We start from the raw sequence: 23637 nt of genomic DNA, 5'->3' as shown, positions 1-23637 counted from the left end.
AGTTATGGATGTAGTGTTTGTGCTGGCAGGAATTTTTGGAATAAATCTACTACTTCACTTGTTGACATTACAGCCCAGGCATGAGCGCCGCCGAAAATAAGCCGCCGATCAAGCCGCCGCCGAGCCGGTGCCAAAAACACGGCTCAAGTCAGCTTGAAACGGCTGGAAAATGAAATAAAGATTTCGAAAGGTGAATGGGTGAAATAATTTTGAAAACCGAGATTCCTGTCGATCCTAAGCAGCTCAAGTACTTTTTGATTTTTTTTTTTTCAAAATTAAGAAAATTTTGAAAATTTTCTTGAATTCACAAATTTGAGAAAACTTTATCGATCTTTGCGAATTTTCTCGATTTTTTTTTCTTTTCAATTTTTACTTGATTTTCGTGAGCTTTCGATTTCTTATCGAAATCCATTTTCTTAATGAGTTAAATGAGTGTACCGGAGCATGATTTTCCATTTAGTTCAAGTTTTGAGGCAATAAAACTTGACGTGTTAGTGAACCTTAGACTTAGAGACTTGCTTGTAACAAGACCAGTTCCACTTGCACTTTGAACAACCTAATCTACCTACATTTTCGCTTTCCGTACAATTTCATTTTCATGCTTACTAGTTCATTTTCCATGAATTTATCTAAACGTTTCTATTTTGAAAAAAATTTAAAAGGAACCTCCAGCCGAGCCGTTTTAAGCCGGCTCAAGCCGACTTTTTCGCCGCCGCCGAGAAATTTTTTTCGGCTAGCCACCGCCGAGGTTTCTCCGTCGGCGCTCATGCCTGTTACCGCCTTCTGTTTTAGGTCTTTTTTTTCGTTAGAATAGTCGGTAGATGATTGTTGTCAACCACGACAGAGTAAAGTTAACCAGGCAGGTGCGGTGATTTGACTAGGGACCTGAATAATCTAGTAGCCCTAAATTTTTTGCGAATAAAAGTTTTCGATTTATGTCAGTGTTCATTTGAGTTCATTTTCATCCAGTGTATTAGGTCCCTTATTTGACGTTTCGAAAATGAACCGCTCCTGCCTGGTTTATTTTACTCTGCCGTGGTTGTCAACTGGATTCAAAATTGTGATGCTGCTATGGCATTGCGGTTCGAAAATTTATCAAAGTCTACTTCCTCGATTATAATTGACTAGCAATTTAATTCTCGGCGGGGATGCTTACTATTCGAGAACTACACACCGACTGACGAAATTATGCTGCCTTCTCGCCTACTGATAAATCGAAAACGTGGTAGTTGTACGTTAGATTGACATTCAAAATTACAATACGCGCTATGAACAAATAAACATCAGACAATCAATACCTATTTCGTCACTAAAATAACGCACATAACAATGAACTGTGTGTTAAATAGAATTCAATTATTCAATTCTATTCGCACATTGTGCGTAATTATTAAGTACTAAAATTAACATCAAAATTGATTGATCAACACAAATAATGAACTTGTTTCGAATCGAATTTGAAACTGAAGTATTCATCCAGTACTTCTTGGCAACCGAGACGATAAATGGAATAAGTGGATGGAATGTGGAATTTGATTAACATTCCTAATACAGCGAAATGCTGTTTGGAAACTGAAGCTCAAATGTAAAAGATTTTTGTACAATTCTATTACATTTCTGGTACATTTCGTCTTAAAAGCTCAAATGTGCTCTATTTTTGAGTGAACCAACTTCACTGCCATGCCTTTTCATGGATATTTTACCAAAGTGAAGTTATTTCACTATAGAAAATTGAGCGCAGAGAATGAAGTAGTTGAAAAAAAATGAGGTGCTTCTACAGGCTTCTACAGGAGGTTTCCTAATGGCTGGTTCTTGAGTGATTGAAATTGTATGTTGACTTTGTAATTCGACAGTTGACTGATACAATAATATTTGAAGGTTGGGTAAGAGTTTCACTGCTCCAAAGCTACGCATACTGATAAAATTATTGTGTTTGCTTGTCTATTTATAACTCAAATATGCGATAGTTGACTAAGATGTTCACCACTCGACAGCTACTCATCGACTGATCTAATCATTTTGCCAGCTTGTCTATTTATAACTCGATTATCTGATATTGTTGATTATCACAGTGACAGTTGATAGGTGACTATCGACGTAATTAATAGTTGACACAGATGTACAGGTTCACTGCTCGAAAGTTGTCTATTTATAACTCAAATATTTGGCAGAGATGTCCATTGCTCGAAAGCTACGCATAGACTGATCAGATTAGATCAAATAATTGGAGAAGTAAGACCTCAGCAGCTGGTCTATTATTGTTTTTACTTTGTCGGTTTTAGTGTATGAAACAGCAAGAATTAATAGACTGTTATGATCAGAGCGAGAAAACCGAAGACCAGTTTATTTTAACTTGCCTTGGGGTACTTGTCAAAATATCTTCTTCTCTTTCATCATAACACTCTATAGAGTATATTTTGATATAACTGGTCTGGAGGGTGACACTTCAAATTGATGAAAACCGAAACAAATTTATTTTGTTTGCACTCTGTCGACTTCCAATTTTATTTTTCAACAATAAACTTTCGACAGCTCGTCCGAGACCAGTTAAATTCAGCTGGTTGTCGTTCTACTTAAACACTCTCTAGACTATAATGGCGAAAACATAATTTGGAGCAGTAATTTAAATTGGCCTTGGAAGATATGTCAAAAATATACAATGACAAGTACTCCAAGGCAAGTTATAATTAACTGGTCTTCGGAACTCTCCCTCTCAACATAATAGTCTATCCCAACAAAAATCTCTTCGAGAAAAGTGTGACGCAGTCTTTGAGGTACAATTTCTAAAATTTCCAGTCAATTTTTGTTTTTGGTAAAAATTATTTGGCAGATGATGAGAAAAACTAAGCCAGCTTGTTTGAACTAAAATTGGGTGTAAAATTTAATTTTTGCGTAACGAAGCTGAAAGCGTCAACTCTAGCGATATCATTCATTTTAGAAATTGTACCTCAAAGACTGCGTCACACTTTTCTCGAAGAGATTTTTGTTGGGATATCAGTCGTTTTAGAAGTGTAGTCAACACTGCTTTTTAGAACAGTTTAGTTTTAATTCAAAAAATTTACGAAAATCGAAAATTTGACGAAATTCAAAAATTTGACGAAATTTGACGAAATTCGAAAATTTGACGAAAATCAGCTATCCGAAAGTGACCAAATATTTCCAGCTGCCCAACATACCCTGAAATTGACCAAATGTTTCGAGCTGCCCAACATACCCCGAAAGTGACAAAATTTATTTTAATTACCCAACATGTAAACCATAATATTCATAAACTTTGAATTTTGAAATTTCGACCGAATTACAACCAACTTCACAACAATCATAACATCACTATCATCACAACACTATCAATGGCTGTACATTTTTATATGAGAGAAATTGTTCCGAAAATTAATTAATTCCACAAAATTCTGATTTTTCCTGGGGTAATGATGAATGAATCTTAAGTTCTAATGGCCTGACTAAGGTTCCTGCAATGTTTCATGGAGTTTTGCTGACTACTTTCCGAGATAGCCCGTCGATAGATAGACAGATGGACAGAAACATAAAGAGTAAGTTGAAAGATGTTGATTGTTTGGAGAATGCCATTTTTCATGTATTTGTACTGAAAATGACGACTTGGAAAACGCAATATCTCCGGCTCCCGAGCACTTTAGTAGGCGTGTGATAGCTCATTTTCTTTGCATTTCCAATGAGAATATTTAAAAAATAATTTGGTTCTTTCTTTGGAAGTTAGACTGCGTCAAGTCCTCCGCTATCGCTCCGGACATGATCGGTACGTTGTTGTTGTTGTTGATAGTATAGCGGGCGCGGGATTTTTAAAATTGTAAAGTGGAGCCATGGATCATTTTCTGTTCTTCATTACTTTATTTTCTCTATTTTATTTATATGTACAACTTTGGTGCCTTAATCTAAAACGTTACAATAAATTAGATTTCCCCCTTATGGCATAAAAAAATAAAAATCTTCCAACCAATCATTGCTGCAATCACAGTTATACTCCATTCATATCCACACGCGTACAACAACCAAATCACACTATTTACTCTACTCCATAAGGATCTTGCACAGCTCCGACAAGACCGGCATCTTTACACATTCCATAAAATATCGTAGTTCGATTGTCCAGCAACGATTTCGGCGATGCGAATTCAGCTACCTGGCCCTTATCTAACACAAGCACTTTGTCTGAGTCCATAATTGTGTTCAACCGATGAGCGATTGTTAGAACTGTGCACTCTTTGAACTGACTTCGGATGGTTTTCTGTTGCGGAATTAAAAAATTAAAATTTTTGATACACCGCCGATCGTCGACTCCAATTACCTGTATCAAATCATCAGTCTCTAGATCAACGGCAGCTGTTGCCTCGTCCAAAATCAATACCTTTGTCTTCCTGAGTAATGCTCGAGCTAAGCACACCAGTTGTCTCTGTCCAACTGACAAATTGTCACCACCCTCTGCTACTTCGAACAGTAGACCCTTGTCCAAACCTTTGGCATACGATTTCAAGTGAGCAAGTTCCAATGCTTGCCAAACGTCATCGTCAGTGTATGCATTAAATGGATCGATGTTCATTCGCAACGTGCCTGAGAATAATACCGGGTCTTGTGGAATGATAGTTAAACGAGATCTCAGAGAATGAAGACCCATGTCAGAAATGTCTAGGCCGTCGATGGTAATTTTTCCTCCAGCCGCTTCAATGATTCTATGGAACGAGAAATTTAACATTGAATTTGGTCGATTCAAACGAAAAAGATGTCCTGGTGTACCTGAATAATGCTAGAGTTAAACTAGACTTGCCAGCACCTGTACGGCCAACAATGCCAACTTTTTCCCCACCCCTAATATCAAATGTTACTCCCTTCAAGACCAGGTCCAAATTCTCTCTGTATCGAACTTGATAATCGATAAATTTCACTTCGCCACTAACCGGCCACTTGGGATCAACGTGTTTGGTCACCCATTCGGCTTCCTTTTTCTCGTTCGAATATTCCTCCATGCGCTCATTTGCAACAATGTTCGTTTCCACTAAGATAGAGGAGCGTCAAAATGGTTAAACATTTGTCCATTCAATTTTTGTGTTTAATTGACCAACCTTCAGCCGTCATTCGAACCAGGAAACTGAGAACCATTGTTATTTGCAAGGCATAACTTATCGATAGTCCCACCTCACCGCCAGAGATTGTGTCTCGTGCCAGTACTGCAAACAATGCTGCAAAGAATATAACCAATGCTCCGACGATTTCCAAACGTACACCGAGCCACCGATTAGCGACGATGCTTGGGTATGTACATTTTTGGTTGAAATCAACTCGATATTCCGAATCAAGAATAAATCTGTGGATAAGGATGAAGGGAAAGAAGTGAACATTTTTTGTAATTAATTTCGCAAGCAAAACTGACAAAAATTTTCGGTGTCAAAATAAACGGAAAATTGTGTACCGTAACGAAGAGATTAAAACAGAGAATATCTCTTCTATAATTCCTATTCATTTAGCATAATGCAATGAAAATTCATTTGACGGAAAATCTCATCACTGGAAAATTGCTTTTTATATTCATTGTTATGTCGAAGGATGATACGAAAGAACGAAGAAGAAAAAAATGCTTGAAAATTGAAATTGAATTTTATGTACTACTGGTGGATGCAATGACTCAGCGGAGAGGGTAAGTTTTGGGTATATTTAGCTGTTATTTACGACCATCTATGGACAATTATCTACGGAAAATCCAAGTGAAGATTTAGAGAATTTAAAAATTCTTTAAGAGCCATCGATGCTTTACACTGAAAAGCATACATTTTGGCGTATTCTAAATACTGAATTTTGATTTTCTTTTAATGATATCTTTCCACCAGAATCCTTTTTCACAAATTTCAACAGAAATTAGTTTTGGTTGTACAGCTATCAAAAATTAGGTATTATCACATTTTTGTTTTATGTAGGATCTGATATTTCTAGTACCACAGACTCTGACAGCTGTTATATTGAATGAAATATTTCAATTTTTTCCCAGTCGAAATTTTTGTCGCACACATGTAACTGGGATACAAACCAAAAAACCATTCAATAGAGTGTTATGATGAAAGAGAAGAAGATATTTTGACAAGTACCCCAAGGCAAGTTAAAATAAACTGGTCTTCTGTCCTCTCGCTCTCAACGTACCACGTTGATAGAGAAGCAAATACTTTGACAAGTACCCCAAGGCAAGTTATAATAACTAGTCTTCGGTTTTCTCGCTCTGATCATAACAGTCTATATCAAGACTGTCAAATCTGTGGATCTAGAAATTATGTAGAATCTGTTGTTCCGTATCGATTCCTGATTCTAAATTGATGTGGGGCCAAGACGGCAGCTCAATGGTTCTCTGGTGAGCGGCCGTTATGTCCCTTTTTTTCTATGATTTTTCATTCGTAAGCGAGAAGAGATGTCAATCCACTTCCAAAGGATAAGTTATAGAGAAAAGTCAAAATTTTTTTTTTGGTGAAATTTATTTTTTGACATTTGAATCCAAAATGGCGGAAAAAATTGGTCAAAGTCGAAAAATATTTTTTTCTCAAAGCAAAATCTCTGAAACCGATATAAAGACTGTAAATTCGCAAAAAATTTCTTTGTAAGGTTTATAGAGAATTTAAAGAGCTACGCTTTCGTTTTTTATTTATTCAAATTGGGCAACTCGTTCCGGAGATATGTCCGTAACAGTGAAGTCACCACATGTTCTTCATGTAAAAATACATCGAAATTATTATTTATTTGGAGTAAATAATCACACGTATTTCCATGACAATCGATCTAAACTTGGATTTTCCGTTAATTTTAATCTCCTGATCTAGAATTTAAGGATTTTGAAGGATCTCTGAGTTTTTTTTTTGGATTTTCTTCACGATTTATTGAACTGTTGAGGTGGTAGTGGGTCAGTTCATAAAATTTTGTCACTGCACATGTACAATATGTTCCCAGCTCTAGAACGTAAGTATCATGAAGGATTTCTGAGGTTTTATTTGGTTCCCTTCTGGACTCTTGGGATTGTTAAGGTTATATTATGTTAGTTCCTAAAATTCCACCATTTGACATGTATCAGTTCGAGAATTTGAGTAATTTGAAGGATTTGTCAAGTTTTTCTGGGTTTTCTTCTGGACTTTTTGGATTATAGAACTGGTCAGATCCTAAAATTTAACCATTATCGATCATAATTTATGGTACATCATCTTCATATTTCAAGATCTATAGAATTTTTGAAGGACATAAGATTAGGCCCTTTTTTCAGCCTAAGCAGGTCCACTATTTATGAAAATTTCGTTAAGCTGTGACGTTGGTCATCCGACTAATTTTTGTTTAAATCTAACACATTCGTGGTCGTTATTGCGGTCCTACATTTTTCAAAAAGGATTCTGATGAAAAGATATTATCAAAAATGAAATACGAGACACATAAATCTGGCTATGTTTTCTTGTTGACATGGGATATAGCGGCGGATCAATCCGCCGCTATATCCCATGTCAACAAGAAAACATTGTGTGATCACGGCAAAGTAAATTGAAAACACATAAATCTGGCTGCAATTTTAGCTACGCACAGATGCCTCTTAAAGGCCAAAATCAATTAAATAAAGTAAGACGCGGAACTTGTCGTATCCTAAACTGCAATTCAAGTCGACCTGAAGATATCTGAATGTGAATTGAACTCATCTGAGTTTACCTGAAATCTGAAAACCAATAAAAATTCAGGGAAATCAGATCAGTTTTCAGATATAACATTAAGAGCGCTCACCCCGTTCGCAATTTCGTAGCCTACATTTGTGAGCAAAAATAATCGTTTTTTGATGATTTCTCTAAGCGAAAATCTTTTTTTGAAAAACCATTGAAGCGTGCAAAAATGTGTTAATTTTAAGGGAAAAATTGGTTTGTGGTTGATAACTTAACCCACTTGGAGAAACCTTTGCAAATGTGTAAATTTATGTGTTTTGCAAAGGTGTCTCCAAGTGGGTTGAGTTATCGACCACAAACCAATTTTTCCCTTAAAAGTAACACATTTTTGCATACTTTTTCAAAAAAAAGATTTTGGTTCAGAGAAATCATCAAAAAACGAATATTTTTGCGCAGAAATGTAGGCTACAAAATTGCAAAGGGGTGAGCGCTCTTAAATTTAACCTGAATTTTTATTGATTTTCAGATTTCAGGTAAATTCAGGTCAGGTAAAAATTTTCGAATCACGTTCAGTTCCAATCGGTTTCAATTCCAATCAGTTTCAGTTAAATTTTTTAATGTCGTTTCTTCCAATCCATGTAGTCAAATCTAAGAGACAGTACTCGCGCATGTGACTTTAAAATTCAAATAAGTAGCAAACAAATTGAAAAATTAGATTCCAATCGTTTTGAAACTATCTGCAATGTAGATTCTGCATAGAAGGTGACTACTATCGACACTTCTGCAGAACTTTGCTAAAGAATAGTGTAAACTAAGGGTTGAAACAAGTCAGGTGCAGGTAAAAACTTGTTTTGACCTAAATCTGATGTAATCAATATCGACCTGACCTAAATTAACCGGAAACCTGAAGACAATCATCAGGTTCGACTTGTCAGGTCAGGTTTACTTGAAAACGTTTGTATGTAAATTTCAATTTCATACAAGGGTTCAGCTAAACCTTATTCCTTAATCAGGTTAGGTCAGGTTTGTCTTCATGAAATTACCTGACCCGAATTTTGAGGTCGAATCATTTTTTTTTACCTATGTCGACCGATTCCGGGCCTTAGTTTAAATCCATCCAATGTATGTTTCCTCGTGGAAAGTACTTGAACTACAGATCTGGGTTCACCTTCGTATCATAATATAAACTTCAATTTCGGTTCTAAAATAGGGTAAGCTTTTAGGAACAGGAATGGCACCTAAACTGTCTTCGCCAGGGTGATTTATGAAAAATGTTTTATTGTCTGCCCCATGCGAAAGTTGGCCATTACACAACAGTTTGTCTCCTGCCAAAATGATCCATTACAACTAAGAGTATTTTCAATTCATTTTCCGTCAATTCGTTTGTGATAACCAACTTTCGCATGGGACAGGCAATGAACCAGAATATATTAGATGCTGCTACGTAATTCTTTAATTTCGGAAACAGCCTGGTGATACTCGCAAACTCACTCGTGTTTTTTTAAACAACTTCGCTAACTGTCTTTTCGATGCTTGTCGCTCAAACACCACACGAGTGACTTTGCTTTTATCACAAAACTGTTACCTCATGTAATGAACTACTTTCGCAGCATCCAATGTAACCTACTCCTTGCCTTAACATAAGTATACATTTGGCTGCATAAGAGGACCGTCGCGTTGACTAGCTGATTCATAGTGCGGTCGACGATATGTCTTATCAAATAATTCTTCTGATGAAATTACCTTGACTGTGCATTGTATGCTCGAATCGTTGACTGGCCAGTAATTGTTTCGCCGAAATGCGAATAAACCGGACTTCTCGTCACCGATTCTATGCGTTTCAGTTGTCGTGACGTTGCCACGTAGAATGCCTGTATCAAATAATACAAAATAAAAATGGGCACGACGACGGCCATGAAAATTGGTGTCTGTATGCTGATGACTATGAACACAGCCAGTGTCTGAAATTTAACGTAAAAAACAAAATTGATATTTGGTATCGTGCATACGCCGCACTGCAGGACTCACATTGAATATCATCATTATCCAAATTCGCATAATTTGCGGAAGGATGTTGTCGACCACATCGACATCTCTTGAAAATCGGTTGACTATACGTCCGAGCGGAGTAGTATCGAAGAATGCCATAGGTAGTCTCATAGTCTGGTGAAGTAAATTGTCATGAAGATTTCTTGCTGCGTAAACGCAACCTACTGCCATTGCAATAGACGTCGCAAACAGAGTAATCGCTGTAACCGAACAAATATTGTTTTTTTGATTATTTCATTCACGGGACGGATTGTTCAATTAATTACATTGAGCGATTCCCAAGGCTCCATACACTCCTAAATACAGATCACGTGTGGCTGGAATGGTGGAGTTTTTATCGTCGGCCCACTCCGATAACCAAGTATTCGAATAGATTGAAAAGGCCTGATTACCAATTGTACCAACGAGCATAATCAATGAGAAAAGCAAGCCAATACTTTTGAAATATCGTACGTAAACGCCGATGCCCACCTAAAAATCGAAAAATCGTTTACTACGGGAATGGCAGTTCTAACCATAGAAATTGTAATAGATGGCGTTGCTTCCGCGAGTGGGCCATCTGTTATCATTTCTCTGGTTCTAATAAGCAAAACATCGAGAAACAACTGTTCTGAGAGAGACCGAATCAAGTGAACAACTTACACTGCCTGTTGCTGATTCTTCCTTTTGAATGAGAACTCGTCCGTCGTCGGCTGGTTTAATAATAGTCGTGTCGGTGAGTGATTTCTTTTTGCCGCCACTTCGTTTAGAACTTCGAATGGATGCTCTGCATCAAAAAATTACGTTCAATTAGTCCGCTTTACCGAGCAATCGACTTGACTATTAAGAGTGATATCGCCAAATCTTCAGGTGATTTTTTTAACTTTGGAAACAAGCGGTCTCCGATTTTAATGAGTGATAGCTCGTTGGATTCGTCTTTCAATTCTAGGAAATACGTGTCTTTCACTTTTTCTTTTAAAAAAATGTTTTCTGTGAAAAGCGCTCAAAAGTGACGACATGTCAGAGGGTACCGAAAACAGTTTTCCGGCAATAACTCAAGAAAAAATTATTTTAAATTGTTGTAATGTTGTACGATTGTCGGCCTTGAAAAGACCTACAGGTAGAGTATACGCACCGCTTGGTGCTAGTTGATCCACTAGAGTTATGACTAGAAATATAGTGAATGTTCGGAGAGTCCGACTTCTCTGCAGCTTCGATGTACCACGGAACTGAGTACGGGGTGTTGTAGCTGGCCTCACCCACTATCGTTGCACATATAAATGAACCCAGTACTTTTGGGCTGCAAGCCTACAGAAGTCTTGAAAAAAAAGTTGGTGCCAAAATGTAGATTTTTTCCTTCTGTCTGAGGGCCCAACTGCCAGAATTGAAAGACGAATCCAACGAGCTATCACTCATTAAAATCGGAGACCGCTTGTTTCCCAATCACCTGAAGATTTGGCGATATCACTCTTAAATCGTATCGGGTCATTACCTTTTCATCTTTGTGTCAGACGATCGAACTGATATCGCCCTCTCGAATATTATGCTACCATTCACGCTTGGCGTTAACGCCTCCTTGATCTCTTTCAATTCTGAAAGTTCGTTTATGAATGAGCTCGGAAATGAAATCGGAAATCTATTTCGCTTACCATCTTCATCATCGTCCATTTCGCGTAAATGTTCAATAATAAAATCGGCGAAGGCTCCCTTCTGTGCAATCAGTTTGCTGTTCAAAATTTCATTAAAATCAGTCGTCGATTCATAACTACATGCACTAAAGGTATACTCACTCGTAACGACCATTTTCAGTGATTTCACCATGACTCATGACATAAATCGTGTCGACAAACGGAAGATATGAAATGCCATGTGTAACCAGAAGTCTCGTCTTGCCAGCTAAGATTCCACTAGGACCGATAACCTGCTCGAATATGTGTTTGCCGACGTGAGAGTCAACTGCACTCAGCGGATCGTCGAGTAAATAAATCTCGGCCTCACTGTAAACAGCTCTCGCTAAAATTGAGAATTCGTTTCAGGTTGGTACACACGTCGGCCAGCATTTGAATAATTACCCAAAGCAACTCTCTGCTTCTGACCACCCGACAAATTGATGCCCTTTTCACCGATTTCTGTTTGATCCCCGCCCGGCAACATTTTGATATCAGGCGTCAACGCACAAGCGTCTATTACTTTGTTGTACCAAGCACTGTCGAAGGATCTTCCGAACAGAATATTGTCCTTGAGCGTAGCATTCTGGATCCAAGCTTGTTGGGCAACAAATGCCATTGTACCGTCAGTGTTTAATGTTCCACTTTTCTTAACTGTCTCTCCCAGTATCGACGAGATCAACGAACTCTTTCCGGATCCTACCGGCCCGACAACGGCTGCTAGACTGCCCTTTCCGACCGATATATTTATACTTTTCAGCACTGCATCATCGGCCTCCCACGAGAATGTTGCGTCTTCTATTTTCAGCGCATTTTCTGAGATAAAGGAAGGAATTGATGAAGTTGACGATCTTGTCGACATATCTCAAGATATGTCTTAACAATTACCATCTTTAAGATGCTGCACCGCCTCAGGATCAAGATCCTCGCTGTTCAAAAATTTATTGATTCTGACGATTGATACCCACGTCTGCATAAGCATACCTGCATAAAAGTGAATGGAACTTCAATTTCAATTCTCAATTTGATTCTACTGAGTTGGGACATACTGATTAGAAGCGGCACCATTGTCATTGGCATTCGTAAAATATTGAAGAGTGAAAGTGCAACGAAGGCTGTATTGGCGTTGATGTCATTTGTCTCATCCATGAGTACATATGTGGCAAAGGAAGCTAATGTGACCTGTTTCACGGAACGAAGCGTTAGTATTCAGTGCGTTATCTCGGTTTGCAATGAATTTCCTTACCAAAAACGGAAGAACATTCCAGGCCATAAAAATCACCGCATTCATGTAAGCCGCCTGTAAAATGACCTTCACTTCCCTGTTACGGACCGCCTGAATCATTTCCTGGAAACTCATCTCCCATGCGTAGAGTTTAAGTACCTATCGACAAGTGTGTGGGTTACGTTTGAATGATCAAAATTGATTGGAATTCGTCTCGTACCTTGATACCACTTAACGTTTCGTTCATTAGTTTCACTCTTTCGTCCTTTCTGGTCATCTGCTTGACTTGGAAATGTTTCAATTTGGTGGCTACGAAACCATTCAGAGGAAGAGACAGTATCATTACAACCAAGCCGGCCATGACTGAGGAATATAGTTCAAAATTGAGGAGCTGTTGCGACACTGACTTTAAACCAAAAATATTACCAGCCACGCCAAGGATGTCCCATAAGAAATACAAGGCCAATGCGATCACAAGTGGTCCCGCCCAAATGATGTGTATGTACTGGATCAATTCAAAGAAACGTTGGGCGTCAACCGCCATAAGATTGACAATCTCTCCAACTGTTGTGTCACGTTTGGCTGCATTTGAGATGGTCAAAGCCTTCCGGTATATGGCACTGATCAACACACTGCGAATTCTAAATCCAACCAAGAAACATCGGTACAGATATTGTCCGTTGAGTAGGGATGTGATAAATGATATCAAAAATAGTGCCACTGCAAAAATCATTCCGTGCCACAACGGATCGTCCGAGAAGGTGAATGCGATGAGCAGACTAAAATTATGACAAAAACGAAATTACTGCAGAGTCGGAAACAAACACCAATTTCCTTCAAGTACCTTAACACTTGTGGCGACGCAAAGGACAGGACGTCAATCAACAGTTTGAGGAATCCAGCGAAATAGAATGGGCCACCAAATGATTTAAATAGTGGAATGATCACGCTTCCCTACGTGAGTGACAATCTTTCGTTGAGAGGATTTCTTTCTTAACAAACAGTGTAATACCGAGGGGAAACTACGCGAGCAAACTATGTTCCACTTCCATTGGTATCACTATTTCCTTCAATTGGTCACCAATCCTACCGTACAACGCATAAAAACCTTAGAGGCGAATTTGTGAGAGAAATTAAATTCTCTCACAAATTCGTCTCTCTAAGGTTTTTAGGCGTTGTACGATAGAAAAGCACCTATCCCAGTATTTGCTCGCGTAGTTTCCCCCTCGTGCTCCACATACCCTTGTCGATTTGCTATCCAAATTCGTGTCTTTGCTGTTCTTCTTAAGCTTTTCCTTTTGTCTTTGTCGCTCGCCCTTAGCCACACTATCCAACCAGTGCCTGTCGAAATCGGGTACCAATTCACGCGACGTATCATCCGGTCGAATATCCCACATATCCTCTGCTTGTAACGGATTCCTGAAGCCACGCCATGTCAATGGATCGAACCAAATGAACAACAATTTTCGAATGAAACTAGATTCTATTTCCGGGTTGGGATTCAGAGTCTTCGACGAAATTTCTTCATATTTCATTTCGGTCGGAGGATTATCGGCAAATAGCTGCGACACCAGTTGTATAACGATCAGCGGATAATAGATCATGTAGCTCAAAAACTGATAGTCTGCCCATGACATCTCGTCTGTACCGAATGTGAGCTCGTCCCGTTCACTCCGTTCCATGTAGTGAACGATTTCGGTTCGATATTGTGGTAGGCCGAACAGAACGAGGAAAAACCAAAAGAAAAACATTAAACCAGACGACATAATGCCATTCGTACGATGGAAATACGCTAATAGGGCCGTCAGTAACTGTTGAACGAAAATCATATTGTCATTGCTGAAATTTCCCCTTCTTCATTCGTATCGCAAAAAATAATTGACTCACAAATGATATCAGTTTAACAGCCGGTGTCACAATATGTACATCATACGCTCCGTCTCCTGCTCTTACGATTCCCATAATTAAATCGGATAATGCGATGGCACACAAAAGAGCCGTAATCACAATTCTGAATATATTCAACAGTCCCCATGGTATGTTGGCATACTTGCTCGATATTATGTAATATATTTCAAGCGGTATGAATACCCATAAAAACACACATGGTGCCCACACCAGTGCAGTCATTTCGAAGCACGGCGGGAAGAATGGATTCTCGGTGTTCCATGTTAAATCTGCATCCTACAAATGAATTTTCACATTAAAGCGGTGACGATTAATTTGGTAATGATGGTAGACACAAAGATGAGGAAAGTTCTCTGTACATTGGAATCTTAAAAATTGAATTTACTTCACGATCTACACTAAAATTCCATGTCTTTTTGAGTCGAAAAATGATGGACTTTCCGGGAATTTTCTGGTTTTTATTAGACAGTTTGCGCAAATGACTTATAATTTATAAGTCAACTGATAAAAGTTTGAAACTACAAGTAACCATCCATACAACCTTTCATACAAGAGAAGATGTGACAAATAATTTCCAACTTGACTTACAAATTATACGTCATTCGCGCAAACTGTCTATTCAGTGGTATATGTTTAGAGCTTTCGTAATTTGCATAAGAAACGTAGCGACAAATTCAAACATTTTTTTAGGTCTTTTTTCCATAGGAAAAAAAGACCTATTGTGGGCACTTCATCTGTCCGTCCGTCCGTCTGTGTCACAAATCAAATGTGATTGATAAAAGTTAGAATTGCAATGCTACTATGAGCAAACCAACACCAGGCAAATCAATTATTATTGTTGTCTGGTAACCGATCGCTCATAGCAGACATTGCAATTTGAAAGTTTGGTAGTTGTTGGTAGTTAGACCCCCAAACTATATAGCAGCACAGATGTTTCTTACTCGAGAGACGCACACCGACTGACGAAATTATTCGGCCTGCTGGTCTATTTATAAATCGAGTATTTGGTAGTTGACTACCAAAGTGGTAGTTGACTACCAAAGTGGTAGTTGACTACCAGAGTGGTAGTTGACTACCAAAGTGGTAGTTGACTACCAAAGTGGTAATTGACTACCAAAGTGGTACTTGACTACCAAAGTGGTACTTGACTACCAAAGTGGTACTTGACTACCAAAGTGGTAGTTGACTACCAAAGTGGTAGTTGACTACCAAAGTGGTAGTTGACTACCAAAGTGGTAGTTGACTACCAGAGTGGTAGTTGACTACCAGAGTGGTAATTGACTACCAAAGTGGTAGTTGACTACCAAAGTGGTAGTTGGCTACCAAAGTGGCAGTTGACTACCAAAGTGGTAGTTGACTACCAAAGTGGTAGTTGACTACCAAAGTGGTAGTTGATTACCAGAGTGGTAGTTGACTACCAAAGTGGTAGTTGACTACCAAAGTGGTAGTTGACTACCAACGTGGTAGTTGACTACCAACGTGGTAGTTGACTAATACGGATGTTGTAGATATGTTTACTGTTTGAGAGCTGCACACCGACTGATGAAATTAATCGGCTCGCTTGCCTATTTATAATTCCAAAATTTGGTAGTTGAATACCAAAGTGGTACTTGAATGAGAACCAAGCTAGTAGTAAACAGAAATTGAAAAAAAAATGAAAAAAGACCTCACCAGGCTTCAGCTGGGCTATTCTTGTTTTGTTATTTGTCGCTAAGCTGTTGTCGGTAGAGAGGGTCTGTGTCTCTATGCGTGATAGATTTTGACATTATGCAATTTGATGCAACTTCATGTCCATTGTGAAATTGCACAAAGACTTAATAATTTACGACAAGTACCATGCACGCAGAAAGTCGTCGAACATGTGAACAAAAGAGTCGCCGTTCTGCTGTTCTATGGTTTGTGATTTCATTTTCTATTTTTCACATTAAAGATTCCAAACCTGCAAACGGGACCGAATTCAAAATCTCTAAACTTTGGGGTTTTCTGTGATAAAATTTCTTTCCTCCATGATTTATGACAGTGTAATTACACGGTTTTATTTGTGGGATCGAAGTTAGGGCAAGAGTAAAACATTGTCACTTATATTACGGGATCACAACGATGCTATTGATCTGTTACAGACGGCTGTCATCTGTTATCGACAACGACAGCAAGAATAAACGACAAACTCTGAAAGGATGTTCAAAATCTTCGATCAAGTTATAGTTATGTTGGGAATTTCAGTGTTATTGGGAGTGTCAGTGTGGTGTAGGAAGTGCCAGTATGACTAGGTTTGTCATTGTGATTAGATGTGAAATTGTAGGAGTTTCAGTATGCTGAAAACATTGTGGTTGGGAATGTAAGCATGGTTACAAGTGTCAGTGATGTTTTGAGTCTCAGCATGGTCTCAGGAGTGTCAGTGCTGTTGGTAGTGTCGGTGTACTTGGAGTGTCACTTGAATGTAATATGTCAGTGTGGCTAAGATTGTCAGTATATACCAGGCGAAGCCCGGGTTACAGTGCTAGTGAATTAATAGTGTGAACAGTAAAACTGTTATTATGCAGACGGCAAGAGTCGAGGCATCGCATCATAACTATATCTAACAGTTGAATAAATAAAGGGAATTCATATGGAATTGTTAACTCTCCAATAATTTACCGATTTCAGTCTCCCATTTCGACATTTTGAACATCTTGATCCCTACTAGGAGTGCACTAATTAAATTAAGTTGCTTTTAAATAAAATAGATTCCTCAAAAATAAATCCTTTTCTCTTGGAGGTGCGTAGGTTGACATGACAGAACGAGATAATAGGACACTAAATAAATCGTTAAATACTTTACTATCCTGATCTGTACACACATGGAATTTTGAAAACCGACACATTTTCTATTTCTGTGTTTTACTTGAGTTTCTGTTTCTCCATATAAAAATACATCCAAAATTCATAAAAAAAACAGTAAATCACGAAACAGAAAATATGTCGGTTTTCAAAATTCCGTGAGTGTAATAATTTTTGTAAAGAAATTGTCCTCCTTTGGTTCGGAAACCGTTGCGAACATTCAAATAGATAAGTGTTATACTAACGAGAACTAACTGATAGGAGAGCCATCTGACATTAACTTTGTGTAACTTTCTGAACGTACATATGAGCGTGAATGACTATTATGTAAGGTTACAACGGAGATTCAATTAGTTTTAAGTTTCATTCTGTTATAGCATCCAGTAGATGTAAGATTGAAGCAAATAAATATTGTAACTTGATTCGAAGGAGTTGCATTTTATTTCACCTTAATCGATGCAACTCTTTATTTTCAGCTATAGATTGGTTGTTTATGCATGCTCTAAAATGTACCGTTCTTTTTAGACCCGTACGAAGTACTGGGGTCCTATGCGTTTACGCATACATCCGTAACACGTCGAATTGGACTCCCTGAGTAAGGGGAAACCTATTGTGGTTGTCTAGAGATGCCAAATCAGTGAAAAAAAATGTCCGTCTGTCCGTCTGCACGATAACTTGAGTAAAACGCATCCGATTTTGAAAATTCTTTTTTTTCCCGTTTGGTAATGTCAAAAGACAGGCTAAGTTCGAAGATGAGTGATTTTGATCGACCCTTCCCGAGCTGTGGCCCAATAAGTGCTTTACGGATTTTCGAAGATATCTCCGGACATTCAAACGTTACACTGGTAAGTGATACATCAAATGAAAGTTATTTACAATGCCGATCGACAAAAAAAAAGTTTATGGAAATCGGATGACCGACTCGTGAGTTAGACCCCTTGGTGTGAAACAGGCACAGGGCGGCAAGCAGTTTTTGCTTGTAGGTCGGCCACATTTCAACATATTTCGTCTGTTTTAGCTTTATTAGATAGGTATTGACCGTACCAATCAGGGAAAAAAAAGTTTTTGAAATTATGTTCTCCGGAGCGTGAGCTAGGTCTCTTGGAGTGAGCTCTTATCTGGCTACTCGGCCGTACAGTGAACGTGGAGTATTTTGTCAATATCTCGAGTAAATTTTGACCGAATTTCATGATTTTTTTTTTGTTTGAAAGGTATTAACGAATGTAAAGCGTCGGTACTATTTCCGGTCTCCTAACAAAATGGCTGCCGGTGGCCATATTGGATTTTAATAAAAGTGAAATATCTTGGGAAAAATGGTACTTAGAGAGTTTCTGTTAACATGGAAATAATTTGTTATGTGTGTGGGGTTTCAGGGATTCCATATACGGACATCTATATATACCTATATACAGCTATATTGAGCTATATACAGGCATATCTATACATATAAATCTGAACATCGGCGCACCACGACGCCCCTTGGCGCACCTCGGAGCACCTCGGAGCACCACGGAGCACCTCGGAGCACCTCGGAGCACCACGGAGCACCTCGGAGCACCTGGGGGCACCCAGCCTCCGAGAAGTCGGCCGGTCAGTCCTGCGAGGCCATTTTTTGAAATCGACCTCTGAGGGGTCGGCCGGTTAGCCCTCCGAGGTCGTTTTTCAAAATCGACCTCCGACGGATCAGCCGGTCAGCCCTACGAGGTCGTTTTTCAAAATAGACGTCCGACGGATCAGCCGGTCAGCCTTCCGAGGCCGTTTTTTAAAATCGACCTCCGACGGACCAACCGGAGAGTCCTACGATGCCGTTTTGCAAAATAGACGTCCGACGGATCAGCCGGTCAGCCTTCCGAGGCCGTTTTTTAAAATCGACATCCGACAGACCAGCCGGACAGCCCTACGAGGGTGTTTTGCAAAATAGACGTCCGACAGATCAGCCGCTCAGCCTTCCAAGGCCGTTTTTTTAAATTGAACTCCGATGTATCACCGATCAGCCCTCCGAGACCGTTTTCCAAAATCAGAGAATTTAACCGGTCAGCCCTCCGTAGCCGTTTTTTAAAAACGGTCTCCGACGGCACACCTTTTTACGCCGCCGAGGACGATTTTGAAAAATGCTTTTCAATGGCATTTTTCGAAAACAGTATCTGGACCTCATTCGGATTGTCAAAATTTAGCTCAAATAAATTAGCTGGCAGGACCTCAGAGTGCGTTTTTCAAAAAGTTTTCAGGACATAAATTTCTTTTCTCCAAAGTGTGCTTCATACAGGGATAAATTACTAAAACTCTATCAAACATTAAAATTCAATTCAAAGTAACTGAATAAAACAAGGAAGTCGTCTTTTCGTGAGAAATTTCTTGACCCGAGGATTAGTCGAAGTAAAAAATCAAACAATAACTTACGATGAGTTTTATAACAGATTTATATGCTTCGCCTCGGTACGTAAAGTTCGAAAAGCAGCATACGTAATTCTCGCACGCGTCAAAACAAAATCTGAAATTATTCCTAAATGTTTGTCCAATGTCAGATATTACTATAAGTAATAAAAATATCTAAGCATCTTAAGGGGTCATTCAAATAGTGCGCAAACTGTAAAGGCCCCTTATGTAATGATTGTCTTGAATTGAACGTTGTGTTTGGTTAAGCTTTGACACATTTAGCTATGAATATTTAAATGAAATTATGGCGCTTATTTGTAGCGCCCGATTAAAGGATTTAAATCATGTCAAAGATACCTTCAAAGATACACGTCCCGTCTTAAAAAATCTTTGTTTAAAACTTTTATTGAAGCAACATCTTATGCAAAAAACCAACAATCTCTGCAAATTATTACATAAGAAAAAATAACTTAAAAACGAAAAAGTAAACTAAATCAGTTTTCAGAAAAAGTGTACAATTTTTTGAACAATTTCATGTAGACATGATTTTGGTATCAGTAAAATTACGAATAACAGAACGATTACTGGTAATTACAGGAATCGGAATGTTAACACTACCTAAAGTATTAGTACTATTTTAAATACCAGTTCAGTTATATCAAAATAAATACGGTTGAAACAGTGCATATCCCAAGCGAGAAAACAGTGCAGTACGACCCGGCCGAAGGCCGGGAAACTAGAGGATGAAGTGCGGATAACTGTCAGATATAAGAGGTGAAAAGGAAAGCCGATGTGAGGGAAAATTTTTTTTTTTATTTTATGGCAAATGCTATAGCTAAGTGCAAAATCAAACATGGCGTCCTTGTACATTTTAATCGATGAAACTTTGTTTAATCTAGAATTTACTTAAAGAAACGATTGTTGATAATTTTCGTTTGTGTGATTAAAAAGAGCAAAAAAGAAAGTAAGAGAGAGATAATTAATGAAAATTATGATTTTGAAAGGGAAACGAAATTAAGGATTGAGATTATGATTACATTAAAAATGTAGAATTAAAATTCGAAGTTTGGAAAACTGGAAGCGTAGAGTTGAATCTCTGAATGCAAGAACTTTGAGTTGAATCCCGGAAAGCTAGAAGTGTAGAGTTAAAAATCGAAACACGATAAGCGTAGAATTAAATTTCGGAACGCGAAGCCAGAATTGTAATGATAATTTTTAAATACCACATGTAGGGTTGATAACCAAGTAAGGAAACTTTATTTTGATAAATAACCCTGGGAACAGTACGACCCGGCCGAAGGCCGGGAAACAGTGCTAGTAGAGCTATATAATAGCATATTCATCTGTGAAATGTTTATTTATAGGAAAATATAGCGGTATATAGCTGTTTAAATAGGAATTTATGAAATTTGTCTTCGTACGGGGCTGTCTATATTGCCTCCGGCAATTTATTTGTATATGCTAACAAGGCAAAGAGTGGATAATGTAAGTGATTGTAAAGGGCGAATAGCTTTTCAGTAGAGAATGAAGTAAAAGAAATGAAGAGTTTCACAGTAAAGGCTTTTGATACGAATAGGTGTTTCGTACGGGTCGGCGTTAGCTATGTTTTTATTGCTCATCAAAGTCTAGTCCTTCAAACTTTCAACGTTTTCAATAATTTTATATGAAATTTAAATCGGAACAAAGAACGGTTCTACGGCAGTGCTCAAAACGTTACCACTTTTTTAAATCTGACAAAAAAAGACAAATGCCTCTAGAAGGGTTAATTCATTTTTAAAAAAGCGATTCATTTTGCTCAGATTTACTTTTAACGTCGATGGTCGATGTGAAAAATCGCTCCATTTAAACTTTGGTTTTTATTATGAATTTCACCGGTAAAGTGACTATATACCGTGACTCACTTCATCACATAATCCAATGACTGGACATCGGTTTTGACTACTCATCCCTTTCCAAAATGATAATAATTTGACTGATCTCTAACAATATCGATGACCAATGACTTTACCAATGGAAAACTATGGTGCAACCACGGTGTTTTAAAGGATTTTAAATTTAATTTCTCACCCCGAAGGCATGCAATCACATTTCGGTTGTATACACATATCTACGCTCTGATGTAATTAAACAACGTTTCATGACAACGCGAAATTCAATCACTTATCTTTCGACTCGTTCGAATCGACTGGTGTAATGATAACGAGATAACATAAAAAAAATTATCAAATTTTCAATAAAGAAACATAAAGAGAGAGCGAGATATTTTTTAATCGAGACCTACATCTACGTTCGTAATATAATTGATTTATGAATTGTCTACGAATGTGTAACAATTCATTGAAAAATGAAAAATTCGAGAAGTTTTTCGTGATCAATTAGGAACATTTAAACACTACTGCGATGGATGGATTGACCATATTATGTAGTACCATGATTACTATCCACTCACCCAAAATTCCGATCCACAAAAATCGTACATCCTGGTGGACGAAGTACGAAGAACTTAAAATTTCACAATATTTTTTCGACTCTAAAACTATCTAAATTATTCCTATAAATTGCATCTATTCTTCACTCGTTTCCAACACTGAAAGCACCTTGAACACTTTGACCTGATCCGATCACTTTAGCACTGATGACTGAACTGAGCTTCCTCGTTCAACGAGAATTGTATATAAGCAAAAAGCTTCTATTGGCAAGATTATTAGCCAAAATTTCGCAAATCATTTAGCCGAATTTGATAACACTCCTACATGCACAATGTGTGTGGTAAATGATATTCGGTTTGATTAACTCTATTCCAGTCACTGTTATCAATGAAATGATAGAAACTGTGCGTACAAAGGAAAGAACAATAATTCGTTCGATTGTGTGCTGAAATCCCTTTTCAACACCATCAGCACAGTTTTATCACTTTTTTTCTATATAAATTTTTATCAACCAGTATGAGCTGTTCTTATCGCACCCGTGAAAGAATCCACATCAAGCGACCGATGAGTTTTCATTATTTTCATTTTCGATTTATTGTTTCACCTTAATTTTGTACACAGAAATCATATTTTCATTTCAATTATAAATACAGTCAATACAGACAAGTGGTGAAGGGTAGGGCCTGACTGTACCGAGTTAGCAAATAATCAGATCGATCAAAAGATCTGTAAACCTTTGGCCTTCCAAATTTGATTTAGTTTTGTGTGAACCTTATCGTAACAGTTACCGACCTGCACTAGAACCTTCAATTAACTCTCCAGTTTAATTTCATTTAAAAATGAAATGCCAGACACAACCTTTGTACTTGTTCTACCTACAATTGAATGGATGAAGTGCTTTACATATATCACGACAATCATGAACTTACAGGCAACAAACATTTCCCGCTTAGCATTTGACTGCCTCGTGCTACATATTGTGGAAGTGTGAGGAAAATGAGTCTGAAAAGTTGAATATGAAAATGTCTAATTGTTCTTCCACATCTTCCTAAAATCGGTTCATCGAACAGTTCTTGCTACTACATAGCTCAATAGTTCGCATTAACTTTTTAAATATCATTCTACACACGGGATCAGAGTCAGTGTGCATGAGGTTGCCGTTTTTTTTTTTAATTACACAATTTTTAGTACCATGTCGCAGTCTTTTTTATCAGCTGTGTTAGCTGTTAAGTGAACAATAAACTTTTATGACACACCTCTTGCTATACGGTCGGTGTTGTATCGTACAATATACTAAAATTGTTAGATTACCTGTACCCTCCATATATCAGATATTGGTAACGTTTGAAAAACTATGTTCCTTTTTACGCACAAACGGACTATATTGTCGATTAGGTGGTGAAACATTTCCACGTCAGGAACGATATTATCGTTTTTTTGGACGATATTATCGTCTAAAAAACGATACTATCGTCTAAAAAACGATACTATCGTCTAAAAAACGATACTATCGTCTAAAAAACGATAATATCGATTTT

The 23637-nt window shown here is 37.9% G+C and overlaps 1 protein-coding gene across 2 annotated transcripts; it reads right to left on the bottom strand.

The window, feature by feature from the left end:
* Window positions 1–3868: 3868 nt before the first annotated feature.
* LOC119083128 (multidrug resistance-associated protein 1-like) lies at window positions 3869–22324 on the bottom strand. Of its 2 annotated transcripts, none has more exons than XM_037192763.1 (21): window positions 22120–22324; window positions 14454–14750; window positions 13808–14377; window positions 13411–13520; window positions 12993–13345; window positions 12787–12929; window positions 12588–12725; window positions 12391–12523; window positions 12230–12325; window positions 11747–12157; window positions 11465–11687; window positions 11324–11400; window positions 11167–11266; window positions 10338–10461; window positions 9962–10166; window positions 9675–9895; window positions 9390–9607; window positions 5097–5338; window positions 4771–5029; window positions 4325–4706; window positions 3869–4264 (listed from the first exon to the last, which is right to left on the bottom strand). In XM_037192763.1, exons 1-21 carry the CDS (start codon window positions 22147–22149, stop codon window positions 4043–4045), a joined length of 4554 nt encoding a protein of 1517 aa, XP_037048658.1. In that variant the 5' UTR covers window positions 22150–22324; the 3' UTR covers window positions 3869–4042. The 2 variants fall into 2 exon arrangements, with proteins under 2 accessions (XP_037048658.1, XP_037048659.1); XM_037192764.1 differs by having other exon boundaries at window positions 11327–11400.
* Between the last annotated feature and the right edge of the window lie 1313 nt (window positions 22325–23637).

The sequence above is a fragment of the Bradysia coprophila genome, unplaced genomic scaffold, assembly GCF_014529535.1.
Source record: "Bradysia coprophila strain Holo2 unplaced genomic scaffold, BU_Bcop_v1 contig_561, whole genome shotgun sequence".
NCBI lineage: Eukaryota > Metazoa > Arthropoda > Insecta > Diptera > Sciaridae > Bradysia > Bradysia coprophila.
Note: the sequence above shows the minus strand (reverse complement) of the source record. Positions and strands in the feature narration are given on the sequence as shown.